Source organism: Nerophis ophidion, linkage group LG21 (genome assembly GCF_033978795.1).
Source record: "Nerophis ophidion isolate RoL-2023_Sa linkage group LG21, RoL_Noph_v1.0, whole genome shotgun sequence".
NCBI lineage: Eukaryota > Metazoa > Chordata > Actinopteri > Syngnathiformes > Syngnathidae > Nerophis > Nerophis ophidion.
In genome coordinates this window covers 42,051,354-42,070,414 of record NC_084631.1, presented here as the reverse complement: position 1 = coordinate 42,070,414, position 19,061 = coordinate 42,051,354, and the positions used below count along the sequence as shown (strand labels likewise).

Below are 19,061 nucleotides of genomic sequence, written 5' to 3'. Positions count from 1 at the left end.
AGCACCGTTCACAGCTATAAGTCGTCTGTTTTCATCGCATAATTCCACAGTATTCTGGACATCCATGTTGCTGAATCTTTTGCAAATTGTTCAATGAATAATGGAGACGTCAAAGAAGAAAGCTGTAGGTGGGAAGCGGTGTATTGCGGCCGCCTCTAGCAACACAAACACAGCCGGTGTTTCATTGTTTACATTCTCAAAAGATGACAGTCAAGCTTTACTATGAAACAGAGATGTCAAGCGAACATGATTCGATTGGACCACACACACAAAGTAAATGGTAAATGGGTTATACTTGTATAGCGCTTTTCTACCTTCAAGGTACTCAAAGCGCTTTGACACTACTTCCACATTTACCCATACACACACACATTCACACACTGATGGCGGGAGCTGCCATGCAAGGCCCTAACCACGAACCATCAGGAGCAAGGGTGAAGTGTCTTGCTCAAGGACACAACAGGCGTGACGAGGTTGGTAGAAGGTGGGGATTGAACCAGGAACCCTCAGCTTGCTGGCACGGCCACTCTCCCAACCGCGCCACGCCGTCCCCAGTACAGTACAGTGTATTATGCAGCGATCATTTCGAAAGATCGTGTTTCGAAGAGGGTCCCTTGCGAAGGGCAGAGATGGACATCGCCACCACCCGTCGACTGGTGCTAATCTCACTAAAACACTAGTAACACAATAAGCAGATAAGGGATTTTCCAGAACTATCCTGGTAAATGTGTCTAATAACAACTGAATTACTCCCACTGCCCTCGTCTTTTTTTTTTTCTAGTCCTTCACTCACTTTCCTCATCCACGAATATTTCATCCTTGCTCAAATTAATGGGGAAATCGTCGCTTTCTTGGTCCGAATCGCTCTCGCTGCTGGTGGCCATGATTGTAAACAATGTTCAGATGTGAGGAGCTCCACAACCCGTGACGTCACGCGCACATCGTCTGCTACTTCCGGTACAGGCAAGGCTTTTTTTAATAGCGACCAAAAGTTGCGAACTTTATCGTGGATGTTCTCTACTAAATCTTTTCAGCAAAAATATGGCAATATGGCGAAATGATCAAGTATGACACATAGAATGGAGCTGCTATCCCCGTTCAAATAAGAACATCTCATTCCAGTAGGCCTTTAAACTGCTAATGGTAACGTAAGCAAGGCTTCCTGTTATATTTTTTAGTTTGAAAACTGAGCAGGTTCTCTTTACAGTAAGTGCTTAACTTGTGGTGACCTGTGGTGTGATTCCAGCCTTGACCACAAGTCCTGGACACTTCCTCAGGTACACTTGGCAAGCTCTGTATAAAAACTGCATTTGCAAAGTATTGATATTGCATAGTGTTTGTCTTTCAAACTACTGTACATGCTCACACTTACCATCACACTTCAACATCTCGAACATGTAAATGCTGCCTCCTTGCCAGGTCAGCATTGCAGTGTATCTTGCACGAGAGAGATATTTGTTTTCCTTTCTGACAAAATAAATGTCCACTGCAGAGGACAATGCTTAGTCACATTCCTAATGTTTTCCATCTTGTGCATTGATATTTAAACACATTTTTACTGTTCAAATTTAAATACCGTATTTCCTTGAATTGCCGCCGGGGCGCTAATTAATTTAAATCCTCTTCTCACTCCGGTGTTTAGGCAAGGCAAGCATGCGCTAATTATTTTAAAACCTATTCTCACTGCGGCACTTACCAAAGGCATGCGATAAATTTAGGCCTGCGCTTAAAAATTTGAGTGTGATGTAAGGATACCATCATGAAAAGCACATTAATTAAAAAAAACATTATTATGGTCTTACCTTTACTTATAAATGAAGTCAATGCGCAGCTCCTTCTGATCAAAAGCATGGATAACTTGTTTATAGAAGTCTTCCTTATCTTTCTTCAGTTTTAAAAGTCTCTGTCTCGATGGAGATCTTCCTTTATTACCTCCTGCTTCGATTGAAAGTCCAGTTTAGAAAAAGGTTTTATTTTAGATATGTAATCCTCCATGTTAAAAGTGCAAGCGAGAGGAAAAAATAAACGATCGCTGCTTGTTGTCACTTCTTCTGCAGCCGAGTAGTCGCAAGAAGGATCACTAGCGCCCTCTACCACCAGGAGGCGGAAGTCATTTAATGACTCATATTTGACACACGCAGCTACGGTATATTAATAAAACATAGCTGCTTACTGTTCTTTTTAGCATATTCAATAGCTTGGACCTTAAATCCTACTGAATAGCTCTCAAAGGCCTACAGAAATGAGATGTTCTTATTTAAACGGGGATAGCAGCTCCATTCTATGTGTCATACTTGACCATTTCGCAATATTGCCATATTTTTGCTGAAAGGATTTAGTAGAGAAAATCGACGATAAAGTTCGCCACTCTTGGTACTTTCTGAAAAACCCTCACCTTTACCGGAAGTCGCAGACGATGACATCACATGTTGATGGCTTCTCGCATATTCACATTGATTTTAATGGGAGGCTCCAACAAAAACAGTTATTCGGACTGAGAAAACGACAATTTCCCCATTAATTTGAGTGAGGATGAAAGATTCGTGTTTGAGGATATTGATAGCGACGGAATAGAAAAAAATAAAACGAGTTAAAAAAAAAACGCGATAGCATTGGGACGTATTCCGATGTTTTTAGAGACATTTACTAGGATAATTCTGGGAAATCCCTTATCTTTCTATTGTGTTGCTAGTGTTTTAGTGAGTTTAATAGTACCTGATAGTTGGAAGGGTGTCTCCACGGCCGGGTGTTATGGACGGCACAAGCTCAGCGTTTATCCGGTAAGAACTGACTTTTTAACCACAATTTTCTCACCGAAACCTGCTGGTTGATATTTGGTCGGGATCCATGTTCGCTTGACCGCTGTGATCCATAGTAAATTTTCACCTCCGGGAATTTTAAACAAGGAATCACCATGTGTTTGTGTGGCTAAAGGCTAAAGCTTCCCAACTGTGACTTCTCCAATATTAATTGAACAAATTGCAAAAGATTCAGCAACACAGATGTCCAAAATTCTGTGTAATTATGCCGTTAAAGCAGACGACTTTTAGCTGTGTGTGTGTGCAGCGCTCACACTTCCTAAAACCCTGTAACGTCACGCGAACACGTCATCATTACACAATGTTTCTAAGACGAAACTCCCAGGAAATTTAAAATTGTAATTTAGTCAAATAAAAAAGCCGTATTGGCATCTGTTGCAATGTTAATATTTCATCATTGATATATAAACTATCAGACTGCGTGGTGGCTAGTAGTGGCTTTCAGTAGGTCTTTAGTCTTCTTCCCTTCGTGCCATTTCAAATGATTGAAATCAGCCTCCTCCATTTTGAAAATGATGACAGGTGAAGTGTCACTCGTGACGTGACGAGTTTGACCCGGTGGAAATTCTAGGCATATGCTAATTATTTGGCGAAACTAGTTTGACTCGGCAGAAATTCTAGACATGCGCTAGTAAAAATAATATTTTGCGAAACGAGTTTGACCCGGCAGTAATTTTAGGCAGGTGCTTACTGTATACCTGGTGGCAATTCAAGGAAATTCGGTAGTTTTTATTGTAATATTGTCTCAAGGAAACATTCTTAGGCATCATCATCACTGATATTTATCTTGAGCATTCTAATTCCCCACTAAAAGTCACCCACTAATCAAATACACATCCACTTTATTACAAAATGACAGTGTTTACATGCATATATTTATCTTTATGTATTGCATCTTATATTACAAAATGTGTCCATTGAATAGCCGCATCTGTCTTGTCTGAGAAGTGATTATTTTCATATGATTGATGGCCCAAATAACAGAAGACACTGAGGGGATGTTTTGTCATGCAGCCATGGCGTCAACAAAGTATAAATATGTCCAGTTTGAATGGCGGTGGCGTTATTGCCAACGTGGGCACATAATGAACTTATTGATACATGGTCAGGCCAGGTCTAATAATAAAGCCGTGTGGAAAGATGGTTAGTTTAGGGGGGAAGACACAAGCTTTAATCTGCTCATCAGTCAGATGATTGTTGAAAAAGGACACAAACACTGTCTTTGTCTGCCCGGATACCACGCTTCTCTTCTTTGGAGATGCAAGTGTACGTCAGAAGAAAAATGCAGAGTCAGCGCAATTGTGCTCAGTACATTTCCACTTTGACTCGTTGTTGTGCTGCAAAGACACATTCTACACAGTCCCTCCACACTGTCTTCTCATTGTTGTGCTGCAAAGACACATTCGACACAGGCCCTCCACACTGTCTTCTCATTGTTGTGCTGCAAAGACACATTCTACACAGGCCCTCCACACTGTCTTCTCATTGTTGTGCTGCAAAGACACATTCTACACAGTCCCTCCACACTGTCTTCTCATTGTTGTGCTGCAAAGACACATTCGACACAGACCCTCCATACTGTCTTCTCATTGTTGTGCTGCAAAGACACATTCTACGCAGTCCCTCCACACTGTCTTCTCATTGTTGTGCTGCAAAGACACATTCTACGCAGTCCCTCCACACTGTCTTCTCATTGTTGTGCTGCAAAGACACATTCGACATAGTCCCTCCACACTGTCTTCTCATTGTTGTGCTGCAAAGACACATTCGACACAGGCCCTCCACACTGTCTTCTCATTGTTGTGCTGCAAAGACACATTCTACGCAGTCCCTCCACACTGTCTTCTCATTGTTGTGCTGCAAAGACACATTCTACGCAGTCCCTCCACACTGTCTTCTCATTGTTGTGCTGCAAAGACACATTCGACATAGTCCCTCCACACTGTCTTCTCATTGTTGTGCTGCAAAGACACATTCGACACAGGCCCTCCACACTGTCTTCTCATTGTTGTGCTGCAAAGACACATTCGACACAGTACCTCCACACTGTCTTCTCATTGTTGTGCTGCAAAGACACATCCTACACAGTCCCTCCACACTGTCTTCTCATTGTTGTACTGCAAAGACACATTCTACACAGTCCCTCCACACTCTCTTCTCATGTTGTACTGCAAAGACACATTCTACACAGTCCCTCCACACTCTCTTCTCATGTTGTGCTGCAAAGACACATTCTACACAGTCCCTCCACACTGTTTTCTCATAGTTGTGCTGCAAAGACACATTCGACACAGTCCCTCCACACTGTCTTCTCATTGTTGTGCTGCAAAGACACATTCTACACAGGCCCTCCACACTGTCTTCTCATTGTTGTGCTGCAAAGACACATTCTACACAGGCCCTCCACACTGTCTTCTCATTGTTGTGCTGCAAAGACACATTCTACACAGTCCCTCCACACTGTCTTCTCATTGTTGTGCTGCAAAGACACATTCTACACAGTCCCTCCACACTGTCTTCTCATTGTTGTGCTGCAAAGACACATTCTACACAGGCCCTCCACACTGTCTTCTCATTGTTGTGCTGCAAAGACACATTCGACACAGTCCCTCCACACTGTCTTCTCATTGTTGTGCTGCAAAGACACATTCTACACAGTCCCTCCGCACTGTCTTCTCATTGTTGTGCTGCAAAGACACATTCTACACAGTCCCTCCACACTGTAAGAGTATTTGTGAATGGTTGAGGGATTATCATCACGCTTCAACATCTCTAACATACAACAGATGTTGAAGCGGTACAAGCGGTCCCTAGTGTGTGAATGTTGTCTGTCTATCTGTGTTGGCCCTGCGATGAGGTGGCGACTTGTCCAGTGTGTACCCCGCCTTCCGCCCGATTGTAGCTGAGATAGGCGCCAGCGCCCCCCGCCACCCCAAAAGGGAATAAGAGGTAGAAAATGGATGGATGGATGGATGGAATCTCTAACATACAAGAGATGTTGAAGCGGTACAAGCGGTATAGCTCTGTTGGTAGAGTGGCCATGCCAGCAACTTGAGGGTTCCAGGTTTGATCCCCGCCTACGCCATCCTAGTCACTGCCGTTGTGTCCTTGGGCAAGACACTTGACCCACCTGCTCCCAGTGCCACCCACACTGCTTTAAATGGAACTTAGATATTGGCTTTTGGTATGTAAAGCGCTTTGAGTCACTAGAGAAAAGCGCTACATAAATATAATTTACTTCACTAACTGCTGCCTCTTTGCTCGGTCAGATTTGCAAATAAAAATATGTTCTTAATTGTCTAACCCTAAATAAATAAATGTCAGTTCTATAAATATATGTATATCTATATAAGTACATGTCAACGAGGAAGTGAATGTTAATATTACCCAGAAGGCTTAGCGCTGTAAACAGGCACAGTAAGTAAGTCTGAACTAAACGGGAGGACAGCAATTGTGTAAATGAATCAATAAATAGTTGATATAAATTGTTCCACATTGTTGTTCCTGCTTGGTCAGCACAAGAAACAAACAGAAGTTTTCATTAAACAGATTTGATGGATACAAATGTACAAGGAATTGTTGGGCATTGGACAAAGTTGCGAGGCCGTGAATAAACGTGAAGTCGGGAAGTCCTGTGGGGAGTGCTCAGACAGTGTAAGGTATCAGACTGTCTGATAGTGGCGGTCCGCTCCCTGTATGATCAGTGTCAGAACTTGGTCCGCATTGCCGGCAGTAAGTCGGACACATTTCCAGTGAGGGTTGGACTCCGCCAAGGCTGTCCTTTGTCACCCATTCTGTTCATAACTTTTATGGACAGAATTTCTAGACGCAGTCAAGGCGTTGAGGGGTTCCGGTTTGGTGACCGCAGGATTAGGTCTCTGCTTTTTGCAGATGATGTGGTCCTGATGGCTTCATCTGACCGGGATCTTCAGCTCTCACTGGATCAGTTTGCAGCCGAGTGTGAAACGACTGGGATGAGAATCAGCACCTCCAAGTCCTGGTCAATGGTTCTCGCCCGGGAAAGGGTGGAATGCCATCTCCGGGTTGGGGAGGAGACCCTGCCCCAAGTGGAGGAGTTCAAGTACCTCAGAGTCTTGTTCACGAGTGAGGGAAGAGTGGATCTTGAAATGGACGGATGGATCGGTGCGGCGTCTTCAGTAATGTATCGGTCCGTTGTGGTGAAGAAGGAGCTGAGCCGGAGGGCAAATCTCTCAATTTGCCAGTCAATCTACGTTCCCATCCTCACCTATGGTCATGAGCTTTGGGTTTTGACCTATAGGATAAGATCACGGGTACAAGAGACCCAAATGAGTTTGGGTCTTTCTTAGAGATAGGGTGAGAAGCTCTGCCATTTGGGAGGAGCTCAGAGTAAAGCCGCTGCTCCTCCACATGGAGCCAGATGAGGTGGTTCGGGCATCTGGTCAGGATGCCACCTTAAAGCCTCCCTGGGGAGGTGTTTTGGGCACGTCCACGGGGAAGACCCAGGACACGTTGGGAAGACTATGTCTCCCGGCTGTCCTGGGAACGCCTCGGGATCCCCCGGGAAGAGCTAGTCGAAGTGGCTGGGGAGAGGGAAGTCTGGGCTTCCCTGCTTAGGCTGCTGCCCCCGCGACCTGACCTCAGATGAGCGGAAGATACAAAAGTGAAAAGCCCTGCAGTTATTTGTGTGTCTGTTGCTTTCATGCTACTAAGCTGTCCTTTTCCAGGTCTGTATCTGACAGTGTGTGCCTCCTTGTGCACTTTTGCCACCTTTTCATCTGATGTCACATACAACAATGTCACATTGCAAATGGTACCCGCTACAAGTCTAATACAACAATGTCACATTGCAAATGGTACCTGCTACAAGTCTAATACAACAATGTCACATACAACAATGTCACATTGCAAATGGTACCCGCTACAAGTCTAATACAACAATGTCACATACAACAATGTCACATTGCAAGTGGTACCCGCTACAAGTCTAATACAACAATGTCACATACAACAATGTCACATTGCAAATGGTACCCGCTACAAGTCTAATACAACAATGTCACATACAACAATGTCACATTGCAAGTGGTACCCGCTACAAGTCTATTACAACAATGTCACATACAACAATGTCACATTGCAAATGGTACCCGCTACAAGTCTAATACAGCAATGTCACATACAACAATGTCACATTGCAAATGGTACCCGCTACAAGTCTAATACAACAATGTCACATTGCAAGTGGTACCCGCTACAAGTCTAATACAACAATGTCACATACAACAATGTCACATTGCAAATGGTACCCGCTACAAGTCTAATACAACAATGTCACATACAACAATGTCACATTGCAAATGGTACCCGCTACAAGTCTAATACAACAATGTCACATACAACAATGTCACATTGCAAGTGGTACCCGCTACAAGTCTAATACAACAATGTCACATACAACAATGTCACATTGCAAATGGTACCCGCTACAAGTCTAATACAACAATGTCACATACAACAATGTCACATTGCAAGTGGTACCCGCTACAAGTCTAATACAACAATGTCACATACAACAATGTCACATTGCAAATGGTACCCGCTACAAGTCTAATACAACAATGTCACATACAACAATGTCACATTGCAAATGGTACCCGCTACAAGTCTAATACAACAATGTCACATACAACAATGTCACATTGCAAGTGGTACCCGCTACAAGTCTAATACAACAATGTCACATACAACAATGTCACATTGCAAATGGTACCCGCTACAAGTCTAATACAACAATGTCACATACAACAATGTCACATTGCAAATGGTACCCGCTACAAGTCTATTACAACAATGTCACATACAACAATGTCACATTGCAAATGGTACCCGCTACAAGTCTAATACAACAATGTCACATACAACAATGTCACATTGCAAATGGTACCCGCTACAAGTCTAATACAACAATGTCACATTGCAAGTGGTACCCGCTACAAGTCTAATACAACAATGTCACATACAACAATGTCACATTGCAAATGGTACCCGCTACAAGTCTAATACAACAATGTCACATACAACAATGTCACATTGCAAATGGTACCCGCTACAAGTCTAATACAACAATGTCACATACAACAATGTCACATTGCAAATGGTACCCGCTACAAGTCTAATACAACAATGTCACATACAACAATGTCACATTGCAAGTGGTACCCGCTACAAGTCTAATACAACAATGTCACATACAACAATGTCACATTGCAAATGGTACCCGCTACAAGTCTAATACAACAATGTCACATACAACAATGTCACATTGCAAATGGTACCCGCTACAAGTCTAATACAACAATGTCACATACAACAATGTCACATTGCAAGTGGTACCCGCTACAAGTCTAATACAACAATGTCACATACAACAATGTCACATTGCAAATGGTACCCGCTACAAGTCTAATACAACAATGTCACATACAACAATGTCACATTGCAAATGGTACCCGCTACAAGTCTAATACAACAATGTCACATTGCAAGTGGTACCCGCTACAAGTCTAATACAACAATGTCACATACAACAATGTCACATTGCAAATGGTACCCGCTACAAGTCTAATACAACAATGTCACATACAACAATGTCACATTGCAAATGGTACCCGCTACAAGTCTAATACAACAATGTCACATACAACAATGTCACATTGCAAGTGGTACCCGCTACAAGTCTAATACAACAATGTCACATACAACAATGTCACATTGCAAATGGTACCCGCTACAAGTCTAATACAACAATGTCACATACAACAATGTCACATTGCAAATGGTACCCGCTACAAGTCTAATACAACAATGTCACATACAACAATGTCACATTGCAAATGGTACCCGCTACAAGTCTAATACAACAATGTCACATACAACAATGTCACATTGCAAGTGGTACCCGCTACAAGTCTAATACAACAATGTCACATACAACAATGTCACATTGCAAATGGTACCCGCTACAAGTCTAATACAACAATGTCACATACAACAATGTCACATTGCAAATGGTACCCGCTACAAGTCTATTACAACAATGTCACATACAACAATGTCACATTGCAAATGGTACCCGCTACAAGTCTAATACAACAATGTCACATACAACAATGTCACATTGCAAATGGTACCCGCTACAAGTCTAATACAACAATGTCACATTGCAAGTGGTACCCGCTACAAGTCTAATACAACAATGTCACATACAACAATGTCACATTGCAAATGGTACCCGCTACAAGTCTAATACAACAATGTCACATACAACAATGTCACATTGCAAATGGTACCCGCTACAAGTCTAATACAACAATGTCACATACAACAATGTCACATTGCAAATGGTACCCGCTACAAGTCTAATACAACAATGTCACATACAACAATGTCACATTGCAAGTGGTACCCGCTACAAGTCTAATACAACAATGTCACATACAACAATGTCACATTGCAAATGGTACCCGCTACAAGTCTAATACAACAATGTCACATACAACAATGTCACATTGCAAATGGTACCCGCTACAAGTCTAATACAACAATGTCACATACAACAATGTCACATTGCAAGTGGTACCCGCTACAAGTCTAATACAACAATGTCACATACAACAATGTCACATTGCAAATGGTACCCGCTACAAGTCTAATACAACAATGTCACATACAACAATGTCACATTGCAAATGGTACCCGCTACAAGTCTAATACAACAATGTCACATTGCAAGTGGTACCCGCTACAAGTCTAATACAACAATGTCACATACAACAATGTCACATTGCAAATGGTACCCGCTACAAGTCTAATACAACAATGTCACATACAACAATGTCACATTGCAAATGGTACCCGCTACAAGTCTAATACAACAATGTCACATACAACAATGTCACATTGCAAGTGGTACCCGCTACAAGTCTAATACAACAATGTCACATACAACAATGTCACATTGCAAATGGTACCCGCTACAAGTCTAATACAACAATGTCACATACAACAATGTCACATTGCAAATGGTACCCGCTACAAGTCTAATACAACAATGTCACATACAACAATGTCACATTGCAAATGGTACCCGCTACAAGTCTAATACAACAATGTCACATACAACAATGTCACATTGCAAGTGGTACCCGCTACAAGTCTAATACAACAATGTCACATACAACAATGTCACATTGCAAATGGTACCCGCTACAAGTCTAATACAACAATGTCACATACAACAATGTCACATTGCAAATGGTAAAGTCTAATAACAGGTTCACATTTTACCAGCAACACCATGCTCGCTTTGGTCGATATGCAGAAGAAAAAAAAAGACCTAAATTACATCTGACTGGGACACATTACTCTTAAAGCAGCAATGCTGCATAATAGGCCATCAACTGTGTGGTTTTCTAGGGATTTTGATTGGGTTTTGGATAATGGCCAACGTTACTTATTATTACAACCATGAAAAGTATTTAACAATCACAATTTGACATAGTTGGGGCTTCACGGTGGCAGAGGGGTTAGTGCGTCTGCCTCACAATACGAAGGTCCTGCAGTCCTGGGTTCAATCCCAGACTTGGGATCTTTCTGTGTGGAGTTTGCATGTTCTCCCCGTGAATGCGTGGGTTCTCTCCGGGTACTCCGGTTTCCTCCCACCTCCAAAGACATGCACCTGGGGATAGGCCCCTCCCACTTCCAAAGACATGCACCTGGGGATAGGCCCCTCCCACTTCCAAAGACATGCACCTGGGGATAAGTTGATTGGCAACACTAAATATGGGATTGCGCTGAAAATTGTAATTTTCCTGAAGGAACTCTCCTGACGGAATAAATAAAGTACTATCTATCTATCTATCTATCTATCTATCTATCTATCTATCTATCTATCTATCTATCTATCTATCTATCTATCCATCTATCCATCCATCCATCCATCCATCCATCCATCCATCCATCCATCCATCCATCCATCCATCCATCCATCCATCCATCCATCCATCCATCCATCCATCCATCCATCCATCCATCCATCCATCCATCCATCCATCCATCCATCCATCCATCCATCCATCCATCCATCCATCCATCCATCCATCCATCCATCCATCCATCCATCCATCCATCCATCCATCCATCCATCCATCCATCCATCCATCCATCCATCCATCCATCCATCCATCCATCCCTCCATCCCTCCATCCCTCCCTCCCTCCATCTAAATGGTCCCTAGTGTGTGAGTGTGAATGTTGTCTATCTGTGTTGGCTCTGCAATGAGGTGGCGACTTGTCCAGTGTGTACCCCGCCTTCCGCCTGATTGTAGCTGAGATAGGGGCCAGCGCCCCCCGCGACTCCAAAAGGGAATAAGAGGTAGAAAATGGATGGATGGATGGAATTTGACATATCAAATCCTGGAGGTCGCCAAATCAAAGCACAAGTTCAGAGGGGACAGAGTTTTCTCTGTTGCGGGTCCCAAACTCTGGAACCATCTCTCTCTCCCTGGCTATTTTTAAGACCCTTCTTAAAACCCATTTGTATTCACTGGCTTTTAACCCAGCATGATACTTTAAACTGTTTTTAACTTTTAACTTTTTTAACCGCTTTTTATCCATCGCATTGTTCTTAGGGTCATTTGTATTTGCTATTTCAACATGTTTTTTACTTCTGTTATAAATGTTATTTTTTTGTGGTGTACAGCTCTTTGTTCTTCAACTGTGGTTGTTTTTAAAGGGCTTTATAAATAAAGTTGGCATGGTATAGCAGGCACATTGTCTGTTTGAAAGTGCACGTACTGCACATTGAGGGGATCATCTTTCCTCCCTTTCACTTGTAGTCATTTCATCTCTCAAGGCCTTCCTTCATACTCTGCTGGCTAGAAAATGTAAATTCACGTCTGTGTTTTGTCCAAAGGGATTTAGCCATTGTTGGTTAAATGGAAGACAAACAAACACACTGTGTGTGTGTGTGTGTGTGTCTCAGCTTATGGTCTGTGTGAAATATCAATGTGTGCCAAATCCCGTCAACTGCAATATGTCTTGTCTTCCTGCAGGTGATGAGTCGCACTACATCATGTCTGAAGTTCAGGGCACGCTGGAGTTTTCCGTAGAGTTGCACAAGTTTCACAACGTGGATCTTTTCCAAAGAGGGTAAGAGAATATCAAAGATGAAATGTATCGTGATGATTATCTTTACAAGATTCATTACACCCCCAACTAATTGATTGGACCTGCAGGTCAAACACAGCCAATGAAATAGAGGAGGCGATTTGTTGGCCAATTAAAATACCAACAGCTTCCACTCAGTGCACGTTGTATTATGTATGACATTTTCTGGGAGTAATATGATATAGGTTACATTTGCACGATGGCCGTAGCCAGCAGTGCTGATTAAATCTACTGCTGGGATTCTCACTGGTGGAACACCAAAGAATCACTTCATGAAATATTGTAATGACGTGACTCCAGCCGCTATCACAGAGTTATCAGCCTGTAATGGAAGTCTTACAGTCCGACTACCGTAGGCCGTAGTCGACGGCAAAATAAATAAATAAGACAGAATCGTCATTTTCCTTTTCCCAGCCAATCAGCATGCAGAACACACGTAAAGAAAGAAGAACATTAGCAGAGAAAGCTGCAAATAACTATGATGCTTTCAAGGCCATGGGAAACCACATCATCTGTTGAACTTTGAACAAAGTAGATTAGATTAGATAGATTAGATAGTACTTTATTTATTCCGTCAGGAGAGTTACAATTTTCAGCACAATCCCATTCAAGATCAGACAAACATTACAGGGAGACCGAACAGGACCGCTGACGGGTCTGCCGGCTTCCAGAATAGAAGATTAAAATAAAATTTAAAAAATCGGTCTTAGCCTGGGCCCTGGAGTGGGGGTGCAGACTGAGGCCAAGGGAAAAAAAACAACAACTCATAGCCATAGTACACATCCCTCTTCCATGTGTGTAAGAGGGAAACATCAAACATCAAAGAACACAGAGGACATTAAAGACATTAAAGCAGCAGATACAAGCAGACACTTCTACATACAGCTATGAATAAAAAGTAAAAGAAACATATCCACTGTGGTGGCCTCTGCGGTGTTCCACGCCATCGTCCGCTGGGGAGGAGGGAGGATGGCCAGAGACAGGAGCAGACCCAACAAAGCAACCAAGACAGCCGACTCCACTCTCGGCCAGTGTCCAGTCCGCATGGATGAGCGAGGATACGTCCAAGGTGACTGAGGTGTCCGATACCTGCTCACCCAGTCGAGACACCACGAAGCCTCTCCGTCCGCAGCCCTGTACACATGGAACATAACATAGAACCCAGTCCGTTACAATAATGATTAAATAAAAAGATATTAAAAACATGAAATGCTAACGAAAATCTTTTCAACTGATGACAAGAACATGAAAGGAGATACAAATTAAGTTCTTGTATTTCTTGGACTACAGAGCGCACCGAGATATAAGCAGCACCCACTAAACTTTAGAAGAAATAATGTTTTTACAAATTTTAGCGCGAATATAAGTCTCAAATATATAACGTGAAATGAGTTATTTACACCGTAAATGTTTATTTACAGACCTTGTTTCCAATCAGTGTCTGTAACACGGCAGTAAAAGGGCTGATCGAACAAAAAAGAAGTCATCGTCATGAACCCACGAGCTGCGCAAGCTAGCTCTCCAAACCGACCCAATAATTACACGGCAACATTTTGGTTAATTTACCGAGGAATTTGTGAGAGTGAAACAATACAAGTTGATAATACTAACCCAGGGACTCGTAAACGTGTTCTTGGCATTAATCCGACTTTTTTCTATTGACTTTTTCCACATAGACAGAAAAAAAGTGCAAGTCAAAACAGTACAATTTTAAAGTCAATCAATCAATCAATCAATCAATGTTTATTTATATAGCCCCAAATCACAAATGTCTCAAAGGACTGCACAAATCATTACGACTACAACATCCTCGGAAGAACCCACAAAAGGGCAAGGAAAACTCACACCCAGTGGGCAGGGAGAATTCACATCCAGTGGGACGCCAGTGACAATGCTGACTATGAGAAACCTTGGAGAGGACCTCAGATGTGGGCAACCCCCCCCCCCCCCCCTCTAGGGGACCGAAAGCAATGGATGTCGAGCGGGTCTAACATGATACTGTGAAAGTTAAATCCATTGTGGCTCCAACACAGCCGCGAGAGTTCAGTCCAAAGCGGATCCAAGACAGCAGCGAGAGTCCCGTCCACAGGAAACCATCTCAAGCGGAGGCGGATCAGCAGCGTAGAGATGTCCCCAACCGATACACAGGCGAGCGGTCCATCCTGGGTATCGACTCTGGACAGACAGTACTTCATCCATGGTCATCGGACCGGACCCCCTCCACAAGGGAGGGGGGGACATAGGAGAAAGAAAAGAAGCGGCAGACCAACTGGTCTAAAAAGGAGGTCTATTTAAAGGCTAGAGTATACAGATAAGTTTTAAGGAGAGACTTAAATGCTTCTACTGAGGTAGCATCTCAAACTGTTACTGGGAGGGCATTCCAGAGTACTAGAGCCCCAACGGAAAAGTCATTGAATTCTTCAAAACCCACCCAGCCTCCCACCCCACTCAGGTCCAACCAACCAGGGACACGTAAGACGACAAAGACACACACACACACACACACACACACACACACACACACACATGCAAGGCCAGAGACTAAAAGGAGAGAGAAAGGGAGAAAAATAATTAAATATTAATACTGAATAAGAGGGAGATTATTCCTCACCTGCGTCTGGACATACAGAAGTCAAGAGAGTTGACATTCAGTAAGAAAGGACTCCATGAACTTTCAAACACCTGAACAGAGCCATTTAGTGAAAAGCTAACTTTTTCCAATGTTATATTGTAGAGAAGCTCTCTAATCCAGGGGTGCCCATTACGTGGATCGCGAGCTACCAGTCGACCGCGGGGGGTGTGTCAGTCGATCTCCAGCCAGGCTTTTAAAAAAAATAGACCTAAAAATTAGTGATCATCAATCTTCACCAAGACGTCACTTAAATGACATTCACGGTACCGGAGGGTCTTGTGAGATGACGCTGGCTGCTGCAAGATCATTATTATGAAAATATGACCGAGAGGAAGGCGAGAAACACTTTTTATTTCAACAGACTCTCGCGCCGTACCTTCCGTCAAAACTCTAAAGGCCGACTGCACATTTCCTATCTTCACAATAAAAGCCCTGCTTCATGCTGCCTGCGCTAACTAAATACAGAGTCTTGGAAAACTGGCGTGCACAAGCGATCCCTCAGAAAGCACGCCAGCTTTCCGAGACTCTTATTTTGTTAGCGCAGGCAGCATGAAGCAGGGCTTTTATTGTGAAGATAGGAAATGTGCTGTCGGCCTTTAGAGTTTTGACGGAAGCGACGGCGCAAAAGTCTGTTGAAATAAAAAGTGTTTCTCGCCTTCCTCTCTGTCATTTTTTCATAACAATGAACTGGCAGCAGCTAGCGTCATCTCACAAGACCCTCGGGTGCCGTGAATGTCAATCAAGCAAGCTACGGAATTTGCCGCCAATGTTTTTCTTGTAAAGTGTATGGAAGCTGGATGAATGAGATGCCAAAAACCAACCACTTTCATGTGGTATTGTACAGAAAGGACAACTTTTTTTCTCCTCCATTTGAAAATGTGGGCGTTATCATCATTACTGTCTGATTCCAATCAATGCAAGTCATCAGAATCAGGTAATACACCAACTTATATTCTTGTCTTGGTGAAAGAAAGACATCTATATGTGTTACACATGCTTGTATTATCATTAAACACATTTAACTTGTTTACAAAAATGTCTCTTTCATAAATAAATAAATATAAATGATATATATAAATGAGGTAGATCCCCTCGAGTTGGTCAATTGAAAAGTAGCTCGCCTGCAGAAAAAGTGTGGGCACCCCTGCTCTAATCCAACGGCCGTGTGATGGGGGACAGCAAGGTTGTAAAAGCCACAGCACGTTTTAGTGGTACAGGCCACGGCAAAACATATTTTCATGTAATAGATGATTTTGCTAGACAAGTCCCAAGTTTAGATCCCACCTGGATGCTTCTCCCAGGGCAGGACCGCCTCTGCTTGTAGTGGACACAAATATTGAATACACTTTCAAAATAATGTCATGAATACTTAGGCCTACTGCATTTGAATGTTGGTCATTATGGTGTACTTGAAGTGTTACTTTGTGAAAAATGTTTGAGAATCACTGCTCTACTGCATACAGGATGTTACAATTGCAACTTAAACTTATATTATTGTTAGCATCAGTGGTTTAACATGCATTTTTTTACATGTCTATATTTGTCACAATGATCATTTATATGGCATGAACATTCTTGTCAGCACATACACAAACAAAATCAGTCCAAGAGAAGCATCTAACAGTTGGCAGCCTTGTCAGAATATACTGTACTGGACATTGCATGACGGCTAACTTGATTAGCGAACAAAGCTAACGCACGAGAGTTTGTGGTAGATACCTCAGAACTTGGGAAATTTAGAGTTTTGTGTTTTATGCTGCTAATTCCATTTCTGAGCATCCATGAGTGAGATAGTCTGATACCCATGACATGTATTAACTTTGAATTGTTCAAAGTATTTATGGGGAGTGCTGTTGAACGATCAGTGCCAGAGCTCGAACACATTTCTAGTGAGGGTTGGACTCTGCCAAGGCTGTCCTTTGTCACCCATTCTGTTCATAACTTTTATGGACAGAATTTCTGGGCGCAGTCAAGGCGTTGAGGGGTTCCGGTTTGGTGACCGCAGGATTAGGTCTCTGCTTTTTGCAGATGATGTGGTCCTGATGGCTTCATCTGACCGGGATCTTCAGCTCTCACTGGATCGGTTCGCAGCCGAGTGTGAAGCGACCGGAATGAGAATCAGCACCTCCAAGTCCGAGTCCATGGTTCTCGCCCGGAAAAGGGTGGAATGCCGTCTCCGGGTTGGGGAGGAGCCCCTGCCCCAAGTGGAGGAGTTCAAGTACCTACGAGTCTTGTTCACGAGTGAGGGAAGAGTGGATCGTGAGATCGACAGGCGGATCGGTGCGGCGTCTTCAGTAATGCGGACGTTGTACCGATCCGTTTTGGTGAAGAAGGAGCTGAGCCGGAAGGCAAAGCTCTCAATTTACCGGTCGATCTACGTTCCCATCTTCACCAATGGTCATGAGCTTTGGGTCATGACCGAAAGGATAAGATCACGGGTACAAGCGGCCCAAATGAGTTTCCAGGTCTCTCCCTTAGAGATAGGGTGAGAAGCTCTGCCATCCGGGAGGAACTCAAAGTAAAGCCGCTGCTCCTCCACATGGAGAGGAGCCAGATGAGGTGGTTCGGGCATCTGGTCAGGATGCCACCCGAACGCCTCCCTAGGGAGGTGTTTAGGGCACGTCCAACCGGTAGGAGGCCACGGGGAAGACCCAGGACACGTTGGGAAGACTATGTCTCTCGGCTGGCCTGGGAACGCCTCGGGATCCCCCGGGAAGAGCTAGACGAAGTCGCTGGGGAAAGGGAAGTCTGGGTTTCCCTGCTTAGGCTGTTGCCCCCGCGACCCTACCTCGGATAAGCGGAAGAAGATGGATGGATGGATGTTGACCGCCTAACAAAATCAGCACAATGTTTCAACTTGTTCATTATTCTCTCTTACTACATACTACTGTTTAAACACAACAAATGAAATAATACACAATTAATGATACAAATCAAAAACAACTACTCTTTTAAATATTTTGATTTTCCACCTCAAAGTCCCCCTGTGTCCATGGAATTATTCCCTAAGTTTTTACACTGAAACAACAAAAATACAATTTTAGTAAAATAAACAAATGGACTTAATCACTCTAGTCTGGATGTTATAGTAATTGCACCCATGCTAGTGTATGTTTATGGATGCTTGTTCCCCCCTTTTATGTGTTTACTGACTGTGACTCTTAAGAATATACTTCCTGCTAATATCTGCTTTCTTTCTACAGTATTAACATACGCTACATAAAGTATATGTAGCAATACTTTCTACTGCGCTTGTAATCTACTTAGTACTTGCCGCTTTTTAAAGATAACTTATCAACGATTACCTTAAACATTATTTTTTGGCAAGAAAATCATTTTTTGTCATGAAAATAATTTTTGTCTTAATTCAACTTTTACCCTGAAAATCATTTTTCGTCATGA

The 19,061-nt window shown here is 42.9% G+C and overlaps 1 protein-coding gene across 2 annotated transcripts in view; it reads left to right on the top strand.

The window, feature by feature from the left end:
* Positions 1-19,061, top strand: part of fam135b (family with sequence similarity 135 member B) — a 150,847-nt gene that overhangs the window by 39,365 nt on the left and 92,421 nt on the right. For both annotated transcript variants that reach the window (XM_061882637.1, XM_061882636.1), the window contains exon 6: positions 12,913-13,009. In XM_061882637.1, the coding sequence (XP_061738621.1) occupies positions 12,933-13,009 (77 nt within the window). In that variant the 5' untranslated portion in view covers positions 12,913-12,932. The remainder of the gene's footprint in view (positions 1-12,912; positions 13,010-19,061) is intronic.